Here is a 21,314-nt window from a genome sequence, read left to right as displayed (position 1 = left end):
CTTGGTTTGTTTAACAAATACTTTCTAATCTCTACTTCCACTACTATTTTGGGGAATCAGTATTTTTCAAAGACTTGTCACAAAGTCTTTCAAAAGCATTTATAAGGCGTTCTATGTAAAATTAGAAATAGATTTAATTTTTGTCAACAGGCTTATGCCATATAACTAAAGTTAGAGGTACAAATGTTATATTTTAACTGACTCCTTTCAAAGTTAAATAACAGCTGAATATTAATATTATTAGTCACATTTACATGTCTAGAAATTCAAATGTAGTGGAAAATACAAAAAAATGCCGTTTAGAGGTTTTAATTTAGCAAAGTGTTGAGTATTTTCAGATTAAAATTGTCTTAAGTTAGGTACTAAGAAAAAAAGACAACTGTCATTAAAATCACAAATAGCTCCTTTCTTGTTTGTATTCAACTCAATACACATTTACTTGGCAAAAATAATTTCCAAAGAACTGTACTAGGTACAATGGGGGATATCAAGGTGAATAAAACTGTCCCTATTGCCAGGAAATAAATACTTACTTAGTATTTATATTCTTGATTTTAGAAAGTTATTATGTCTTCTGCCGACCTGTCAGAATTGCCTACTTGCTGGGTACAGTGCACAGTTTTCTATATTAAGGTGGACATGCAGGGTTGTTACATTAGAAAGATGTTAAAAGGGACCAAATCTTATAGTAATTACTCGAGTGCACATATTTGTAATTCCCCAGGATGTAAGATACAGTGACAATTCACTGCTGTCAGTGAAATATTTTTCTATTTGGAAAAGATTCCACACTGAGCTTCCACCTGAGGAAGTCAAAGTCTGAAAAGGCTGAGAGCCACTATTCAAAGGAGCTCACAAGACAAAAATGCTTAAGAGCTACTATACTATGGGAAGTCTTCTTCACTCAGCTGGGTATATGGAGGGTAGGAAACGATGTGCTATACATTACGTAGACTCACTGCCTAGCAAGTTATCTGACAAACACTAGGAAAGAATTCTATACATGTGTACTTAATAACTCATGCGGCAAAGAGTAATAATCAGTAGTAAACCAATTTACAGACAGATACGAAGTACTGAAGGAAATCAAGAATGTACTGAAACTAGAGAGCTCTAGATTGTCCATCAATTAAAATAAATAAACTCTTCTGAGAACTGATGGGGAAAGTCAGAAAAAAACAATAAATAAATAGAATAATTTGTAAGACTTGAAATGTTTTACAAACCTTTCCTGCTGCTTGTCGATCACTTTTAAAAATTACAGTCTCCTCATTAACTGGAGGTAGGTTAGTCATAGATTCAATTATTACTGAAAAATAAAATAGATTACTTCAAGATTTACTTATAAGAGAATGTAGAATTTTAATAAAAATCTTAGCTTTAATTCCAATATAATTTAAAATAAAATTGAAGGTGGGATTATTACCTCATTAACCATTTCTCTTCAGTAAACAAAGTCTACTTATTACCAAATATCACTGGGAAATGTTTTATACCTATTTTTAATATAAAAAGCTACAACTCTAAGGGAAAAAAATTAAAATGCAAATCCTACAGAAAATCTGAATCATCCATTAAAGAGTCAACAAATTCAAGCTATGCACATATTCTCAAGTAATTTTTACCAAAAATAGTGTAATCACATTTCGTTGTAAAACTGTTTTAAAAGAAATTAGTCTTCTTTCTTACTCTTAAAAATTCTTTTCTACGAAGCACTGTTTAGTTAATGGTATACGAAAATGTTAAATAAAAGGCTTCACAAAAGCATCTTCCTATGAAAAGAAGAAGTAAAAGTGCTAGAGCTCACAGTAATTTTTATCATTACACAAAAATTCCCTCCTCAAAAAGCAAAAGCATAACCTCCAAATCTCCAGTTCTTTTAAATGACACAAGTGTTAAAGAACTGATCTACCATAACAAAGAGAAAACACACACACACACAAACACACACACACTCTCTCAATAAATTTTTAGAAAATCAGAGCCACAAGTAAGAACACCTTGTTATATTACATAGATAATACCATGTCCACTAAGGGAATAATCAGTCGTAAACCAATTTACAGACAGATATGAAGAACTGAAGGTACTTTGGGAGACTGATGAGGAAGGATGGCTTGAGCCCAGAGTTTGAGACCAGCCTGGGCAACACAGCAAGACCTCATCTCTATTAAAAAAACAGTTAGTACTTCCGAATTCCAAATATACACATAAGCAACAGATCAAGGGGCAACATGTTTTGAGTTAAATCTGCAACAGTAGTATGTACTGATTTTGACCCACTTACTCTTTATTCCCATTAGGTTGATAATTTTTTTAGTCTATGTTAGTCAAAATAGTATTGTTAAAAATGCAAAAATGACATGCATTATTCCATGTATGTCATAGAGTTTACATTTTTTTTTGAGAATCAACATTATGACCTAAAATTTTTCTGTATACATCAAGTCTAATAAATGTTTAAATCATACTAATCAAGAAATTAGTAGCTTGTTTATCTATACATATTATTAAATACCATAAGATAACTCTAAAACTAGTAAATGTAATGATTCCAGAATCATGGAATTTTAATTATTATTTTTGAAAAGAAGGTTCATTTTAATCTACATTTTTATTAATAAACTAAAAAAGTACAAAATCATGTATTAATTTTTTAAAATATCAATATAGACACTGTTAGAAAAAAGTCAAAAGAAAAAGTCCGATTTCTATCACTGACTCACTATACAACTGGTCCTAAGAGCAACTGACTTGAATTTTTCTGTTTCCTTAGGTCCTATGGAGGCTGGTGGGCAATTTAGGTCCTCTTCACAGTTCTAAAATCCTATTACTTTGTCAGTACTGAGTTCTACTCTCCGGCATATCCTACTATGAGTTAACAGTACCTGCATTAACAAGAATCTGTTCTCTTATAACTCAGCAGCTTCATATTTCATGCCAATAACAGTATTAAATCACAAAACTTTCTCATGTGTTTTTAAGACAAAATCAAAGGTGCTCCCCCAGAGATATCCACACTCTACTACCCGAATCTGTAAATACATTACATTTTTAAGAACCTTTGCAGATGTGATTAAAGTTAAGGACCATGAGATAGGGGAGATTATCCTGGATTATGCAGGTAAACTCAATCTAAAAAGTCTTTAAAAGCAGAGAACCTGTCCACGTATGGTTAGAGTGAGGTGAGATAATGGAAGAAGGCTCAGAGACAGATGTTACATTACTGGCCTTCAGGATAAAGAAAGAGAGCCAAAAGTCAAGGAATGTGGGCAGGCTCTAGAACCCAGAAAGAGCGAGGAAATAAGATTCTCCCCTAGTACCTACAGAAAATAACTCAGCCCTGTTAACACTTTTGATTTTAAGCCCACTGAGACCCACATGAGAACTGTATGACAAAATTGTGCTGTTGTAAGTCACTAGGTCTGCAGTAATTTGGTATAGTAACGTTAGAAAACTAATAAACCAAATCAAAGGAAATTCTGGAGGAAATATGTCAGTAAAAGCAGACATTTAAATTTCTATAAAGAAACTGTACTTACATATAATTTTAGTATAGGAAAACTGAATTTTATCTCTTCAAACTTAATGACTATAAAGTGTTAATTACGTATGTCTAAAATTTACTAGTCATAAAAGTCACTGATTCAATTATTAGTGTGTGTTTGGATATAATTTTTATTAATAAAATTCTTAACATACCTAGTTGTTCGATAATACTTGAAACCATCCCAAGAGGCTTTAACTCAATATCTTCAGGCAGAATAATAGTGAGTTCTTCAACAGAAGGCAGTTCCTATAATCAAAAAACAAAACAAAACAAAACATTAAACTTCCTCCAGCTTCAACAACTTAAAAAAAATAAATTTTCCATTTAAAGTGCTACACGTCTCTGAAAATATAACATTAAGTGCTTAGAGCATCTCTTTAATGTTATCCTTTTAGTGGTTGCAAAGACTTGTGATAGCACTTCTCTCCCTCCAACATTTGTCCACCTAAGTGACTCAACAGGTCTCAAGTATACACCCCAAATTCAGTTAGACTAAGAATAGACATAAGTACTATTCTAGATTCTTTCAGTCACACTTGAACAAGAGACTACCTACTTCCTGTAAAAAAGGCTATTATCAGCCAGAGACATTCCATTTGAAAAGAAATAATTCTACTGGTAACTATAATTTCTCCACAGAAGTTCTTTTAGCTGTCTTGTTAAATTGGTTAATTAATTAGTTTGACTGTGATTAAATAGAACACAGAAGCAACAATCTTTTCTGGGACTGTGTCAAAAAGAGTTGAATGGCCTCTTCAGGAAAAAGGAAATGACACCTATGAGTGAAATATTGAAGTCCTGAAAAAAGAATGCAGGCTTTAGCCTATAAAAACTATGAAGGTGTTGCCTGATACCTTCTCTATCCAGGTTTAAAAAGTAAGTTTCTTTACACCTAAAGATTTCTCTTTTCTTACCCAGCTGCAAACTGCATCTCAGTTGCTATGGAAACTAGATATTGAAGTAGAGATGAATCTGAAGAGAAATCTAAGAATAAATCCGACCTTAGCCTTTAGATTAAAAACACAGCTTTCTGTTCTTGACCCTTGCCAAATGATATAACTCTCAGAAGGAAGCTTTTCCTCAAGATGGCTTGAAGTGCAAAGACCCTACCAATGGCATTTTAGGAGTTCAACTGGGAGAAGGATAACTTTTCGAGAAATGCTGGAAAAGATGTGAAAACCTACATAACACGTAGTATACTGCAGATGAATGCATCTTGCGTAATCATATTACCCTATGGAAACTTAAACTAGGTTGTTAAAATCATTCAACCAGAGTTGATAAGCAGACATGTAAAATACATTTTGTTTCTGGGATATGCTATTTTCTGATAAAGGATTACTTATGGATAGCAACACTACGGGTCTCAACCAACTGATGCAGAAGGAAGTCAGCAACGTGCCTTTGTATGGTTAGTCTGCCTGGTGTTAGAGGAAATTATTTTGTTTTATCCATCAGAATTCTTATGAGTACTTTTAAAGAGAGAATAACCACTTGCCCTTTCATCATATTAAACATGGAAAGCCTTATCTTGGGAAGACTATGGTTTGAAAGTGGTTCATGTGTATATCAGAATGGAGAAGGGAGCTTAGTTGTTAGAACAAACTGTGACATTAAATAGCCTTTTTACAGAAGTTCTTAGCTAAAGAAATCTCACACCTTGTTAAATATAAGACTGGATAACTATAATTTTGGGGGATTGCAGAGAAGAGGACTTTAATGATATTTCAAAGGACAATTGTGAGAGGAGTTTCACATTGACTCTGGTTCTGGGAGTTGTTCCTTTTGTAAGTGGCAAATGTCATTTGCTAATCCAGAAGTACAGTGATAAAATCTGTCCCATTGCCTGGCCATATTATAAGAAATTTCAGTACTTTTGGATTGGGATAAAGCCTACTGGTTAAATATTCTCAAATAAATAAGTGCTATTTAACCAGCATGAAAGGCCCCTGGTTTTGTATTTTCTATTATGAGGAATAAAGGCCCATGTAATATAATATTTATGCGTTGATATAAATCTAAACTGATACTGTTTTGCTTTTGTTGTTTGTTTAAAGTATAAAAGTAAAACATGTTCCTATTTTTACAAAAGGAAAAACTCAAGCAGTATGGAAGGATACAAAGTAAAAAGCAAAAATCCCCCTACTTTATTCCTTTCAACCACCCAGTGCCAAGCCCCATAGATAGCGAATGTTAACATGTATCTTTCAAATACATTTACAATGCAGATATAAACTTGAATTCTAACTTCAAAATATTTTTTACTTAAATAAAATATCCATATTTTAATACAAGGTATCCTTTTTACCGACCATACCCTGTACATCTTTCTATACCAAACAAAAACACATATCTAATTTTATTTAAACACTTAGGATATTCCACTGTATCAGTGGTACTATAATACACTAGCCGCTTGACACAACATATATCTGCCCTTTTAAAACTTTTGCCACTACACACAGTGATACAACATTCTTTTACATATATCTTTGTGTAACCCCTGTGATAGATTATTTTGAGTGGTCCTGATAAGACTAAAACATATGCATATTTAAAATTTTGACAGTTACTGCTAAATTTCTTCTTAAAAAGTCACATCAATTCACATTTCCACAATGTATGAGAGATTTCCCCATACCCTTGCCATTACTAGTAAGTAAATTTTAAATCTTTGCCAGTCTTACGAATATAAAATAGTATCTTGCTTTAATTTGAATTTCTTCATAAGGAAGAGTGAACATCCTTGGATGTATCCTGGCCATTTTAATGTGTGTTATGAATTGTTTTTTGTATAACTTTACATATTTATGAGGGGCTTATCTTTTTATTAATTCATTAAAAAAAACACAAAAACCTTTGGATGTTCAAGGACATTTGTCTTTTATCAAATATGTAGTAAATATCTACTCCCTTACCCCACAGCATGTTTGGTAGCTAAAGAACTTAAACTAAACTATTTCAGTTGTTTAGTCAACCTTTGGCATTTTAATTTTTATGTAGTCAAGTATGTATATATATATTTGGCTTTTGAAACTTGTGTCACATTTAGAAAGGTCCTCTGTATCCCAAAATCACTTAAAATTCACTATTGTTTTCTTTATTACTCTAGTTTCATTTTTTAAATATTTGCATATTTGGTCCATTCACAATTTTATTCTTGTATAAAAGTGCAGCAGTGATTGGCTTTATCTTCATCCAAACTACTAGCCAGTTATCCTGACATGCTGTAGAATAATCCATCTTTTCTCTCACTGATTTGAAAAACAAACTTTAACATATACTAAGTACACTTATATATTTGGGTTTTTTACTGAATCTCCATTCAATTTCTCTGATCTAGTTCAGTGTCAGCACTAAACTATTTTAACAACTGTTTTCATAAAACAATTCAGTATTTGAGATGATGAGCTGAGCTGACTCCTTTACCCACTCCATAAATATTTTTCCCCTTGGAATTTTTTTAACTGTTCTCACATGTTTATCTCGCTACATTTCAGAACTATTTCATATTAGTGTTATTGGTACTGATTGAGATCACACTTAGTTATAGTTGCCTTCATAAAGGGTCCTATATAAGTGCTTAGGCTCATTCCAAGCTATTTTATATATTACTCGCTATTATAAATTCCTTTTTAACATATTTTATTACTATTACAAATAGACGCTTTATAGGGTATTGCTACATAAGAAAGCATCATGCTGAAATTTACTTTTAGTAATTTTCTTGTATATTTATTATACAACCATATTTTCAAAGAATAAGTTGTCCTTCTTTTCAATATTAGTACAACACAGCTTTCATTTTTCAGATGATACTGGTTGACAATTCCAGAATCTCAAATATGAAACAATTGTGATGACAGTGGACATCGCTAACAGGAATGTTCCAAATCCTAAGCATAATGATGCATTTTTATCGGAATTTCTTTTTAATGGGTTAAGAAAGTATCCATCTATTCTAATTTTAATGAAATTTTTAAAATCAGAAATAAGTATTGAGTTTCATCAAATATTCTTTCATCATTTTGAGATCATTATAATGTAATTTTCTATAAGTTGAGCAGTTCAGTCTACAGGGGCTGATGAAGTCCTGATGTTCTGCTCTAAAGAGTACCAGAAGACATCCAGTATGAGGAAGATAAGCGAAAATATATAAAGCCAGATTATTTGTAGTCAGTCATGGACTCACAATTTTGGTCAAAAACAGAGTCTGGCAGGCCCTCTTAGTTCCTGTTGCTGTTCCATGTTTCCAACCTATGTACTAGAAGAATGAAAAGTTTTGCCCACAAAGGTGAAGGTTCTCTGATTCTGTATAGAACCAAACTTTGGGGAAAACAGACACAGACACTGTTATCTGAAATCACCACCATATTTCCAATACCAGTTCAGTGATCCTAGTACTCTGTAATATAGGAATGTACAGTTTCATGGGCATTCCTAAAAAGGCCAATGATGGCATTAAGTTGCCTCTTGATAGTAATGAATCTACCTATAAAAGTGATGCACATGAAGTCTCACCCCAAATACTCCACAAAACATAAAAGGTATATAAAAACTAAATGGTATATACAAAATATGTAAGAGATAAGTGAAACCATCCTTGTACAATTCCAGGTTAAGAGCCTGTTATAGAGTCTGCCTTTGAAAGTCCAGTTAAATGAAGCAGTATATATTAATTTTGAGAAAGGCACATATTTGGAGGTCTGAATTAAGGGAAAACAGATTTGTTTCTTTTAAATGAGCACGCTAAGTGAGGAGGACAGGCTGGGCACGGTGGCTCACGCCTGTAATCCCAGCACTTTGGGAGGCCGAGGCAGGTGGATCCTGAGGTCAGGAGTCAGAGACGAGCCTGGCCAACATGGTGGAACCCCATCTTTACTAAAAATACAAAAATTAGTCAGGCATGGTGGCAGGCACCTGTAATACCAGCTACTCGGGAGGCTGAGGCAGGAGATTCACTTGAACCTGGGAGGTGGAGGTTGCAGTGAACCGAGATCGCATCACTGCACTCCAGCCTGGGTGACAGAGTGAAAGACTGTCTCAAAAAAAAAGAGAGAGAGAGAGGAGGACAAAGAGGAAAAAATAATCCAAACGCCAACAAGAAGGCACCCAAGAGATGTGCTTTCCATGAAAATGTCTGGCGGGTTCAGAGAGAACTTTAAAAGGTTCGAAGGGGATAGATTCCTGCAAGGTATAAAAAGCAATTTCCTTTGGCAGCCATGTCAGACAAGGTAAAGATTTTTGTCTTGATCTATGAATGCCAAATGTCACCATCTCTTTCTCAACTAGCAAATTTAATCTACTGTATCACTACCAAGCCTAGTCATTCTTTATCAACTATCCTGCTGCTTTGCTTTTTTCTAAACATATTGTCGTCCAACATTTCTGTATTTACTTAATGTCTATTTCTCTAACTACACAATAAATCCAACCATAACTAGGACCTTTTTAGTCCCAATCATAACGAGGACCCAGTCTTGTTCATTGCTATAGCACCCAAAAAGATGGTTAGCGCACAGTAGGTATTTAGTATTAATATATATCTATTAAATGAACTAGCCTACCTCTTCAGTCCAAGCTTAACAAAAATCTCAAAAGTCAGTCTTAGTCTAAGCAGAAATCAGATAATGAAAATATAACCCGATATAGAATCCTCAAAGAACGAAAAAGGCTTGAACCTAATCTTCTCAAAAATAAAATTTAAAAGCCAGGCTTCCAAGGAAGCTTAACTGCCTAGGATTGATGCATAGGTACCTCCGGGTTGCAGCAGCAAACATTATTACAATTATTAGATTAACATTTGGCTCCCTGATAACACAGCTGCTGCCCCTCCTATGATAATGAATAAATCTCCTCAGATACAAAATCTCCTTTAAGGAAACAAAAATCAATCACTTTGCTTTTCCACATTTCAGGGAAGCGTGTATATGTGTGACAGAGAAGAGAAACACAGACACACTCCAATAAAGGGGAAAATATGGCCAGAAAACATACTGTGGGACCATTCTGGCAGTGCACAAAAGGTATAAACAATCAGATGTAAAATGCATACAAGTAAACTGAAAAAACTGAAAGTAGAGGTGATAGGAGAGGCCTGGGATAGAAAGACCTTCTTCATCACCCATAAGCAACAACCAAGGTACTAAAAATAAAAGACAAGGCGATTTACTGCAGATTAGAAAGATTAAAGTATCAGCCTGGATACCCCACAACCCTTGTTAGAAGAATGATGAGTAGACAGGAAAGACTTTTTATTTTATTTACACAATATTAGATAAAAATTTAAATTTAATTAAGATTAAATAAAATTTAAAATTCAGTCTTCAGTCACACTAGCCACATTTCAAGTAAGACAGCACAATATAGATATCTCCAACACTGTAGCTCTATTACACAGCACTGCTTTACATTCTCACATATCAAAAAAGCCCTCCATTACAAAACACATTCCCAGGTATTAATAATATCAATGTATTTCTGGCCATTAACACAGGTATAATTTTAAGACCACATTTTAACAGCATGCACCATATTACTAATGAAGTCTTAATGATAACCTGAATACTCTACTTGGGAAATGAAGATGTGTGATAAATCTATATTTAAATTTTATTGTTTCCCAAAATTAAAATGCAACTAAAAACCTGTTCTGGATGTACATTATCTGCGATTAGAAGTAACTATTTTATCATACAAATAAAATTATTATAAATGTTTACTAACAAAAAATCAAAGAACAGGAAAAAGTTTTTCTGGACCCATTTATTCAATACTTCTATACATAACAAAGAGTATGAAAGGAAAGGAAGAAAACTATTTCATTCACATCATTAGCAAATGAAAAGCCTGCATGGAAATAAACATCCCCAAACATCACAGCATTTGGGAAATGAACTACTAAAATTCAACATACTAAAGAAGCTCGACCATTTATTTCCTACACACTACAGTTCCAAGTCAAAGGCTTTACTGAGAGGCAATATAATCCAAGCAAAAGCAATTTTAAAAACCTTACATTAGATGATTCATTCATCCTTCACTTTGAGAAAATATGTTACATGATTATTATTCAGAAACTAAATAATGAGAAAGTCCAAATGACCAGATTCCAATGTTGCTATGCAGGTCTCCACAAATACTAAAAACACAGCAGTTTGGAATGTATCTATCACCAGTTCAGAATCTGCTCCTCCCCACTAATATGACTTCAGACAAATCTCTTTCTGGTTTCATTTTTCTTACCTACAAATAGTAAGGAAACTGAACAAAAGTTCGAAACAGTTATACAAATGGCTAACAACAATTTAAATGTCCAACTGCATGGAATCAAAAAGATAACACATTAATACAGAAATTATAGACTAGATTCGAACAAAACAATTACTGTGCTTCTGTGATAACAGATATTCATAATGATGGCATTAAAGACATGCAAGATCCTAACCACACTTCTGGAAAATCCATGAAAGAGCAATTATTGTCTGTGTTGTAAGATTATTATATTTCAATTTTCTAACATCTGTATGGTCTACAAGGTTACTCAGTTAAGCAAAATATTCAAAAGAGTACCACATAACATTAAAAATCCATCCTATTAAAAATGAAGTTATAGACATACCATTCAAAAAATGGGTGCCTAGAACTTCCAATGCAAAAGTGGAAGGAGCTAATATGTCAAAAATGGCCCTCTGAGAAGGTAACATTTATAATTTACAACACTCTTGACCTTTCTAGCATTTGTGAAGGCTTATTGAGCAAAAAACAGTATCAGTAAATTGATGACTTTCTAAAGCAAAATTATATAAAGAAGCTTCAGTAGGATTTTCACTCACAAATATGGGAAAAGGACAGCAGAGGTTGGTAGGAGAAGGAATCAAACATTCCAAATGAAAACTAAACCTTTTTGGTGTCAGTTTGGGGAGAATTGAGAAAAGCGAGGAAGGTGGAATGAAATTATCGAATCACTTTTCTCACATTACCCAACACAGGACATGCACGTGGCAGCCAATTACCTGATGCTATTAGGTGAGCCTTCACTTTTCAGATATGGTTGGAAAGTAGGATCCAATCACTGGAGTACTGAGAGCCATGACTGAATTTTTTTTTCTCTATAGCTGGTAAAACATATTGGAAAAAAAATGGATTAGGTCTGTAAACTCTGTGTCAACTATGACCATACTTAACATGTAGTCTAATTCATTAACTTATTCAGGGGAAGTAATTTTACAAGTTTCCATGAAACTCAGCTATTTATCACCAGTAAGCATTAGTCCCCTCATTAATTACCCTATTATGTATGACACTAAACTTAAGACGCAGACAAGTCAATTAAAAAATGAGGGTCAACATTTCTTTTGTCTTGAGATATTTCTTTTTTAAACAAATACATTATTATCCTGTTTTTCTCTAAAATTACTGTTAAGAGAAACGAAATTCATAAGAATATCTTCAAAATTTAATTTGTTTAAATATAAAACTATAATCCATCTCAACAAGGAAAAAACCTCCAACAATGAATATAACTCTAAGCCTATCTTTTATGTTAATTGAGTCCATAGTTCATCAACTTTAAGACACTGATTTTATATATCATGAAGATAAAAGGACTGCCAAATAATTGTAAAATGCCACAGAGTATTAGCCCAAATTTTTCAGAAATCCTTATTATCTCCCCTTCCACTCAATCCTATCACTTCTTATGTGCAGTACACCATTCATCTGACATTCAGCCATTAACTCCCTGGTGTTGTTTTACTTTCAGCTAAAGTGTGTATGCTCACTCTCTAGCTTCATTGTTCTTGAACAGACATTTGTCTTTATCTTCTAAAGCAATCAGTAGAATTCACTTATTAGAAACTACTGAGGAATGGGGGAATCTAAAAAATTGAAAGCTTCTTGTGTGATAATTATATATGTATATACACAGGACATAAATGGATACTCTACCGAATGAGACAGTATTTATTTAATGTTTATGGAATCATTCATGCCTCACATAAGCTTTACTGAAATATTCTGTAAAATATAAAACTTTAGTTTAAAAAATCTATTATTTTTGAAGAACACTACTGAATATTAATGAAAAATGATCTCCTTTAAGTATATAAACCACTGCTTAAATAACAAGCACTTTGGGAAGAATGTTAATAAGTGCTACCAAAGTGTATTCTAAAATAGAATTTAATAGTTCAAAATATACATATAGTAATAAAAGCCTAAGTTAAAAGAGGCCTGCATTCAGGACAAAACTTATAAACCAAGTTAGGTCTTGAAAACAATATATTCAATTGATAATTACTAAGTGTAGACCAAGATGCAATACAATTTCATATATGATGGGAGATCAAACAGGCATGAAATATTCTACTGCAACTTCTAACTGCTTGAGGTGGTCCAGATATTTCAATACACTCATGTTAGGACATTTTAGAATGTGTCCACACTGCCACAATCAGGAGAGTAGAGTGTACTCAACCTAACTACTAAATGTACTTATTTTATGAAATAAGCAGTCACCAAAGCATGACAGCTAAATTTCCCCCAAAATTGCCAAGAAGTATTAATTTTTTTTCTTGGTCATGCTACATTATATGCCTAAATACACATTATTATCCCTATTGAAGTATTATCCATTTCTTATCTCCATAAACATTGTGCTTATAATTTTAAAATGTTATGTGAAGATTTTCAGCTTTTCAGAAAACAATGGACACTAATTTATAAAACTCATTTCTGTTTAAGACTTTAAAAATTATAATCCCAAATGTTTTTATGACCCTACATTTTTAATTACACTTGATACATTTGAATGAAGAGTTCAGGGCATAAACTGCTGAGAAAATTGTTTAAAAAGAACCTCAATTTTCCAATTCATCGAAACACTAAATATATCCTATGCGGCTCAACGTAGTTCCAAAGCTGTAATATGTATGCTGCTTACAGTGACTGTGTAGGTTATATATAAACCTTCTGAGCATTAAAGAATTATTTATGTTTAAAAGAATAATTTTATCTAGTTAAACTTATTATTTGTGACATTATGAAGTCAGCCACTTAAGACTCTCCTTTTTCACTGCCACTATAGCTCACTAATTCCTCTTTCACTCTCTTCCCCCCTTACCACACCCTCACATTAAAAAAAAAACTGGGTTATAACCACATCTTGGGATGGCAAGGTTTGGTTATGACCTAATTTTAAAAATTACATCTTTCTAAGATTTAAGAACAATCATAAAGTTACTTCACTGTAGTTCTCATATACCTAAAGATCTGCATTGTACATAGATCACAGAGATCGAACAACCCACAATGGAAAGATTTAAAGGGATAGATCCAGAGAGGTGACATTCCTGCTTGAGGCACAGACTAAATGGAGGTAAAAATTAAGCTAAGCATGCCTAAGTGACAACAGGAAACTGTTAGAAAACACTTTAGAAAGTGGTTGGATGTAAAATTGGGTTAAACTGGGCTAAATTGGGCATGTCTATGTCCAGATCCCTGAAGGTCCAGCACAAATTCTAAAATTGGTTTTAACTATTTGGCACATTTTAATTTGTGTATACCTTTTAGCAGAAAAGTTCATTAATTTTCTTCAGAATTTTGTTAGATAGTTAAATTAATAGCCCACATAGAGCTTGACGCTGCATCTAGCTAAGATACACAACCTCCGCTGCCTAAAAGTCTAAGTGACATATCAGGAGGCCTGAACAAAATGGCACATACCACACCAGCTAGTACTAGTTGTGGAGAGGAGACACTTCCCAGAAAGAATGGATTGTCATTAAAAAAAAAAAAAAAAAACTAAGTTAAATAACAGAATTGTCCCAAAAGTAAGCAAGGAAATACAACACTAATAGCCAGTTCATGGGACACTGAAAGCAAAAGACGTCATTTTTAGAGCCAGAGATACTGAAATCCATGTATAAGCTAGAATTAAAAAGATAAATCTGGCCAGGCACAGTGGCTCACGCCTGAAATTCCAGCACTTTGGGAGGCCAAGGTGGGTGGATCACCTGAGGTCAGGAGCTCAAGACAAGCCTGGCCAACATGGTGAAACTCTGTCTCTACTAAAAATACAAAAATTAGCCGGACGTGGTGGTAGGTGCTTGTAATTCCAGTTAATTGGGAGGCTGAGGCAGGAGAATCGCTTGAGCCCGGGAGGTGAAGGTTACAGTGAGATCAGCCACTGGGCTCCAGCCTGGGTGACAAGAGCAAAACTCTGTCCGTCCTCCCATTCCCTCCCCCGACAAAAAAAAATCTACAGATAAACAGAGGAAGCCAGTCAATAATGAAAGAATAAAATGACAGATAACTGTGAGACTATCCAGAGGCATGTAAAAGAGACAGTGTGACTAGCCTTCATAGCTGCCTTCGTTCCCAGATGCTTTCTAATAAACCTCCAGTTCTCCTGAGGTAATATGAGTCTCTGTTCCTCATAACAATGAGTCCAACATAAATCATACATGATAACCATTTCCAAGTATTTCCATTGCCCTCCATAGAGTATAACCCATTATTACTGTCTGTCTAGCATCCCCTTTTGGAATGGATATAAGCTCCCTTTCCTGTGAAAGATAAACCATTCCATGTGGTTTATATAGGGGCTGATATTACACCCAACATCCCACCCTCCTCACAATACATACACATTCACACTCCCTTTCTGTCAACTAGCTCTTACAGACTCCCACCCTCTCGCACTAGCGTATGTGCTTTCAAGTGTTCATTTTCCTACACATGCTCTCCTCACTCTCTCCTACACACTCGCCTACACAAACAGGAGTGACTACGTGACTCACAGCCAAGCAATCTGAAAATCCATTCCACTAGCCTCAATGATCTGTTCAAGGCTGTGTAACAGAGCATAGGCCAGCAAAAGTCATCTCCATGACTTTCATGCAAGAGTCTGTCAGTGGTCAAAATGCCAGCCCTGAGAAAGAGGCAGACTCTTAAAACACACTACATACCTGTAACTATACACTATCTTTTGTACTCAGGACAAAGCCATTCTTTTCCCCCAAACTTAAGATTTGAAACCCTGAAGAAGTCCTTATATCTTCTTTCAGACCTATAAGCCAGAGATTTAGTGCAGACTGGGAAACTCATCAATTCCTCTACCTATCTCTAGTAGCACAGTGGTCTGAAGGACTTCTAATAAGTTTCCCAAATAAAGACTACAATTCCCTCTTCCATCATTCCCAAATATCCATTGAAATGGTCTCAGAAAGGAACAGACCAACCCATCATTCCAAGTTGGAAAATCTAACAACATTCAAATGGAATTTTGTCTTTTGAGGCAAACATACACTCACACAATTCAATAGCACTTTTAGCAATTAAATTTGTTTGTCTCCACTTTATTTACTGTCTGTGTCCCTCCATTAGACACTACAAGAGCAGAAACTGGATTGGTCTTGTTTACAGCACCTGGCAAATGGCAGGTGTGCTATAATAATTTCTTAAAGAATTAATAAATATAAAATGCCTTACACTCATTCTATAATCATAAATTACTTTGGCCTGAGAACTCATTATCTGTAAAGCACTCCACTGGGTACTATGGGAGTTACAAGGATCACATATGAACTCAGTCCTCAAAGAACTTGTTCCTAGACTCCCTGTGGCCACAAATCCTTTGTGATTTCCTGATGAAAACAGGGACATTCTGTTCAGAAAAAAACACCTAAACAAATACGCTAAGACTTTGCATTAAATCTGAAGAAATTCCCAAGGTAAGAATTCCAAATCTAGTAAGATAAGACAACAATATGCATGCATTTACAGAAGTACTGTGGTCTTTTCTTTGTTGGTTATTATAGTCTAAAAGGAACTTATGTAGACAGGTGATCAAGAGACAAGCAAAAAAGATGAAACAAGTCTCCTACTTTCAGAAAATAGTTATGTTGGTAGCCTTTGTGTACAAAGACCACTAAGAAATATTAACGTATCTGTAGCACGAAAATATGAGCCACTGATGAAGCTGCATACAAATCCAAAGATTTTCAATGTATAAAGCATAAGCGAGATAAGAATTTCTTGTTATCAGTAGAGAAAAAGAGAAATAATTAAGACTGGTAGAATCCATTCATGAAAAAGGTTCCTGAGTGCCTGTAGGCTTTATTTTTTCAAATCTTGCATTAAACTATCTCATCAATGTAAATGTTATATAAGAATTATGATTAGTGACCATTAAATATTTTTAAAGCATTAATAATTAAAAGTATACGCAGAGGCGGAAAAAAAAAGTGGTAATATAGCCTACGTTCTGAAATTCTGAGACTTTCCTCCTGGGTTATAGGTTTCAATCAGACTAACATCATCCTCCTAAGGATGTTTACAGCGTAAGAGGAAATAACCTTGCAAGAGTTAACTTTGCAAACCAAACCTATCAAGTGCCAATAAACAACCATTCTAAAATTAACAAGTTTTCTCCAACTGTAATAATAAAAACACTCCAAAAACTTCAATAGGAATCCTAACAAGCTCAACCCTTTGAATTTCACCTTCTACTTCTCTAAATGCAGTCAATTAAAAAGAAAATTTCAATTGCTATTGGGCAAAATTTTCTGACTTGCAGACCCTAAAAAACAAAAAAAAACCACCAGAAAGCAAATCGACATAAGAAATATCTTTTTCTAGGAAATGTAAGAAATGTAAAGTTCAAAGCTGAAGTTGAGCCACAATCGGAAAAATTAAAAAATGTCAGCAGAGTTAGAGGTAACCTAAGAAATTATACAGATCACTACTCTTTTATATAAGAAAGCCAAGGCATGCCAAAAGCATGCCGGTTAGGCTGAGAATGAACTTCAAATTTATGGAGCAGATACAGGCAAAATTAGAACAATATCGGCACCAGAATATGTTTTAAAACATGCCAACTAAACTTAATACATCTAAGTACTTACATTAAGAAGTAATTCATCTTTTGTTTTAAGAGGAAAATTCTTATTTTCCTTCTCAACTTGTAAGTCATCATCTCCATCTGACAGCACTGGAGGAAGTGATATACAAGAGGAAGAAGATGACGATGAGGAAGAGGAGGAGGAAGACGATGAGCTTGAACTATCTGAATCTGTTTCACTGTAGAGAAGAAAACAGTTAAAAAAAAAAAAGTCCAGTATTATTATGTATTAAAATAAGATTATTCAATTAAGAAATATCAACTTTAATACATGTTTATTATTGCTTATTCTAACAATATTAAAATAAGATGATTCAATTAAAACATATCAACTTTACTACATGTTTACTACTGCTGTTCTAATTCAAAAGCTAGCACTTCAAAGCTGATATGGTATTGGGAAAGTAGTCTTTACATTTTCAAACCTCTGCTATAACCCAGTTTCTCTTATTACAATAGTCTCACATATCATACACGTGAGTATAAGCAAGCATGTGACAAATCACTAAAACAAGGGAATTCTGGGCATGGCACCTCTCTTAGACACCAATAACCAGATCGCTTAATTGCCAGATCGCTTGAGTTTCTTCTCAGTCTACAGACAACTTGGGAAATCCTCAGTTACTAAAGTATGTAGACCGTTCTACTTTCTGAAAACTCATTTGGTCCTTATCTTCCACAGAAATTATCGTTAACAGCAACTACTGTCTCAGTTTAAATTTTGTTTGTTGGCTCCTCACTTCAAGCCTTTTTATATATTATTTTTAAGGGTTCCATCCTCACTTTCTCTTCTTTCTGTACTACTTTCATGGATAATCCCGTACATGTTAATGATTCCAATCATCATCCATGTGACATTAACGCCTAAATTTTAGGCTATGACGTCTCTAAACTTCATGTCCAATCTCTGACGGCATATTGGCCACTTTTGTATAAACGGCCTATATACCCACACTCACAGCAAGTTAAAACAAGAAAAAGTGCATTATACTAACGAAACCTGCTTCTCCCCGTCAGTTTCCATTTGATTCCACTGCTGTTAACTGGCAAAAAGTTGTACCCCTTTTGACTTCTTCAAATATTTGGTATCCTCTGCCATCACCCACAAAGAGTCAGAAGCAGTATCCTGACACTAAGTTGGCCTATTATGAAGCCATATCCCTTCTGCTTTCAAAACGTATCCCCAAATCATCTACCATTTACTTTTCTTTGCTAGTACAATGAGCTCTGAAATCCCACAAGATGATTATACCGCAATCTTAGTACTGCCAAGAAATCCAACCTTGTCTACAGTTGTTACTTCCCCCTCCCAGTCCATTTCATACCCTCTCCTACCTTCATGCCTTCTTCACTCCCACTCTGCTGACGACTTCCCTAAAAACTAAACTACTCACCTCCTCAACACGTGTCTATCTTGTTAACCTGTTCAGTACCCCACTCAACACACTCAACCATTTGTAGACAATGTTCAGTGTTGTTTAGTAACATCCCACATGCTGGAGTCCTCTCCAGCCCAGAGGTTTCATATTTAAAAGACAGAAGTGGGGGCAAGGGGGAAAGGCTCTCGCAAAACGTAAGAAGCATAAAATACTACTAAATAACACTGTTTAGCTACTTTCATAAACACGTGTTCCCTAAAACGATTCTACAAATTAACGTAATCGTCAAGAGCCAGCTCTGAAACACACAAAATAATCCTTTTCCTGATCCTCAATGTATGTGGTTCAAAAAACAAAGCCTACATGTGATGGGAAAAAAAAATCAGATCTGACACAAAACTCAATTATAACCACAAAAGTACAGCCTGAACTGAGTAGTTACGGAAACAACCTAAGATCCTCGGGTTTTCTAAAGTCTAACTAAAAATGATACGATCTATACATAGAACTCTTCAGGCTACCAAATTTAGGAAAGGAGTACTAAGTTCAGATTCACAACGCGACCTGCTCTGAGAGGCAGCGAATAAAGGGCAGTCGCAGCCAATACTTCAACACATGAGACCGGAGCACCAGCGACCTGCCCACCCTCCAGGGCCCACACGGGCAACCTCTAGGCTCCTAGGCCCCGGCCACCCCGCCCGTCATACAAGACCTTTCCCCACAGCTCCGGGTCCCTTAGGCACCCGACCTGTCCGAGTCCGAATCCGAATCCGAGTCCGAGGTCTCCAAGGAGTTCGGGGCCCGCGCAGGCTCTCTGGCTCCTGGAGAGGTGACCCAGCCTCCGCAGGCCGGCGATTCAGCTGGCGGCTGCGGCTGCGGCTGCGGCTGCGACGCTGGGGTCCCGGCCGCTACTGCGTTCAGAACGGCCTGCAGAGGCTGCTCACCGGCAGTCTTAACCTCCACGGTCTGCCCAGTGTCCGGGGACCCCTCAAACGACTGTAGCGGCGGCTGTGTCCCTGGCGCAGGGGCAGAGCCCGGAGACGTCGCCGCCGGACCTTCGCCAACTCCGAAATCGGTGCCATTGAATTTCAGAGTTTCCAGCTGAGCGACGGCGGCCTCCACTACCTCCATCACACCGCGCCAGACACCGAGTCGGCCTCAGGATTTGAGACCCCACACAAGCTTACGGCTCTCTCCAGAAATAATAAAACAACTTAGGCAACCGGAGCAACAGTCCGTGGCCCCAACTTCCCGCGTTTCTCAGGTAACTACACGCGGAGGAGCCAAAAGACACGCCCCCGCCGTTTACGCAGCAACGCTTTCCGAATAGCGTGTGACGTATGTGGCGCGACGGCGCGACGGCTCGACGGCCCTCCCCGGGAACCGGACACATGCGTCATACCTTTGAAAATCAGGACTAGGAGGTGCGGAGTGGTGTCTGACGCCTGTAATCCCAGCACTTTGGGAGGCCGAGGCGGGCGGATCATAAGGTCAGGAGTTCACAGACCAACCTGGCCAATATGGTCAAACCCCAACTCTACTAAAAATACAAAAATTAACTGGGCATGGTGGCGCGTGCCTGTAATCCCAGCTACTTGGGAGGGTGAGGCAGGAGAATCGCTTGAACCCAGCGGGCGGAGGTTGCAGTGAGCCAAGACCGCGCCACTGCACTCCAGCCTGGCAACAGAGCGAGACTCCGTCTCAAAAAAAAAAAAAAAAAGAAAGAAAGAAAAGAAAAAGTCAGGGCCGGGGGGGGGGGGGCGGGGGAGGTTCTAAATCGACCGTTTTCACTGCCTCATGTGAACCATTCAAGGCCCGAATGTCGGATTTTCCTATTGCTGAACGTGAACCAATTCTGCTTGAAGCGCCAAAATAAAGCAGGGATTATACAACAGGGGAGATGCCTGAAGAGTGGTAGGTCCTGTACATGAGAAACTTGAGTCAGGAAGCCTTGAAGTTAAATGAAGTTTATCCATCAATAGATCCATCTGTCAATAAATAGAACTTTAACCATTTTTTCAAAAAGGTAACTACAACTATTCCATTTTCCTTTCTCCAAGGTACCCTCAAAGAGAGTAGTAATGGTCAAAATTTTGCTGTCTTGTTCATGTTATGGTGATGTCTATATCATACCTGGCACTGTTTCGTGGTAGAGAGATGAGACTATGAGACTGAAATGTACTCACTTCATATTGGAAACCACTAGTCTAAATTGTGGAGAGAGCCAGTAGAGTTCTTAGGACTGAGGAAGAGATCAGAATTTTCTGGTTTCCTATTAGGTCTTCAATGTGATGCATCAGTCCCTGCGTAATAATAATAATCATTGGTACCATTTGTTAAACAGGCATATGTGCCAAGGACTGTGCTAAAGATTTTATAAATTATTCACTGAGAATTTAGTGTGCCATCTACAACAGTAGATCTTCATAGGAATGCAAGGCAAGTGTAATAAGAGTAAGGTTTTAAGAAGCTTACAATCTAC

General features: G+C 36.0%; 1 protein-coding gene across 2 annotated transcripts in view; it reads right to left on the bottom strand.

The window, feature by feature from the left end:
* The window catches only part of NAF1 (nuclear assembly factor 1 ribonucleoprotein), a 41,329-nt gene extending 20,975 nt beyond the window's left edge, over window positions 1–20,354 (bottom strand). For both annotated transcript variants that reach the window (XM_050791820.1, XM_050791819.1), the window contains exons 1-4: window positions 19,581–20,354; window positions 17,458–17,632; window positions 3,703–3,796; window positions 1,227–1,309 (exon numbers count right to left, since the gene is read on the bottom strand). In XM_050791820.1, coding sequence (XP_050647777.1) covers window positions 1,227–1,309; window positions 3,703–3,796; window positions 17,458–17,632; window positions 19,581–19,963 — 735 coding nt within the window. In that variant the 5' untranslated portion in view covers window positions 19,964–20,354. The remainder of the gene's footprint in view (window positions 1–1,226; window positions 1,310–3,702; window positions 3,797–17,457; window positions 17,633–19,580) is intronic.
* Window positions 20,355–21,314: the final 960 nt, after the last annotated feature.

Source organism: Macaca thibetana, chromosome 5, assembly GCF_024542745.1.
Source record: "Macaca thibetana thibetana isolate TM-01 chromosome 5, ASM2454274v1, whole genome shotgun sequence".
In the NCBI taxonomy this organism is placed as follows: domain Eukaryota; kingdom Metazoa; phylum Chordata; class Mammalia; order Primates; family Cercopithecidae; genus Macaca; species Macaca thibetana.
This window is presented reverse-complemented; position numbering and strand designations above follow the sequence as displayed.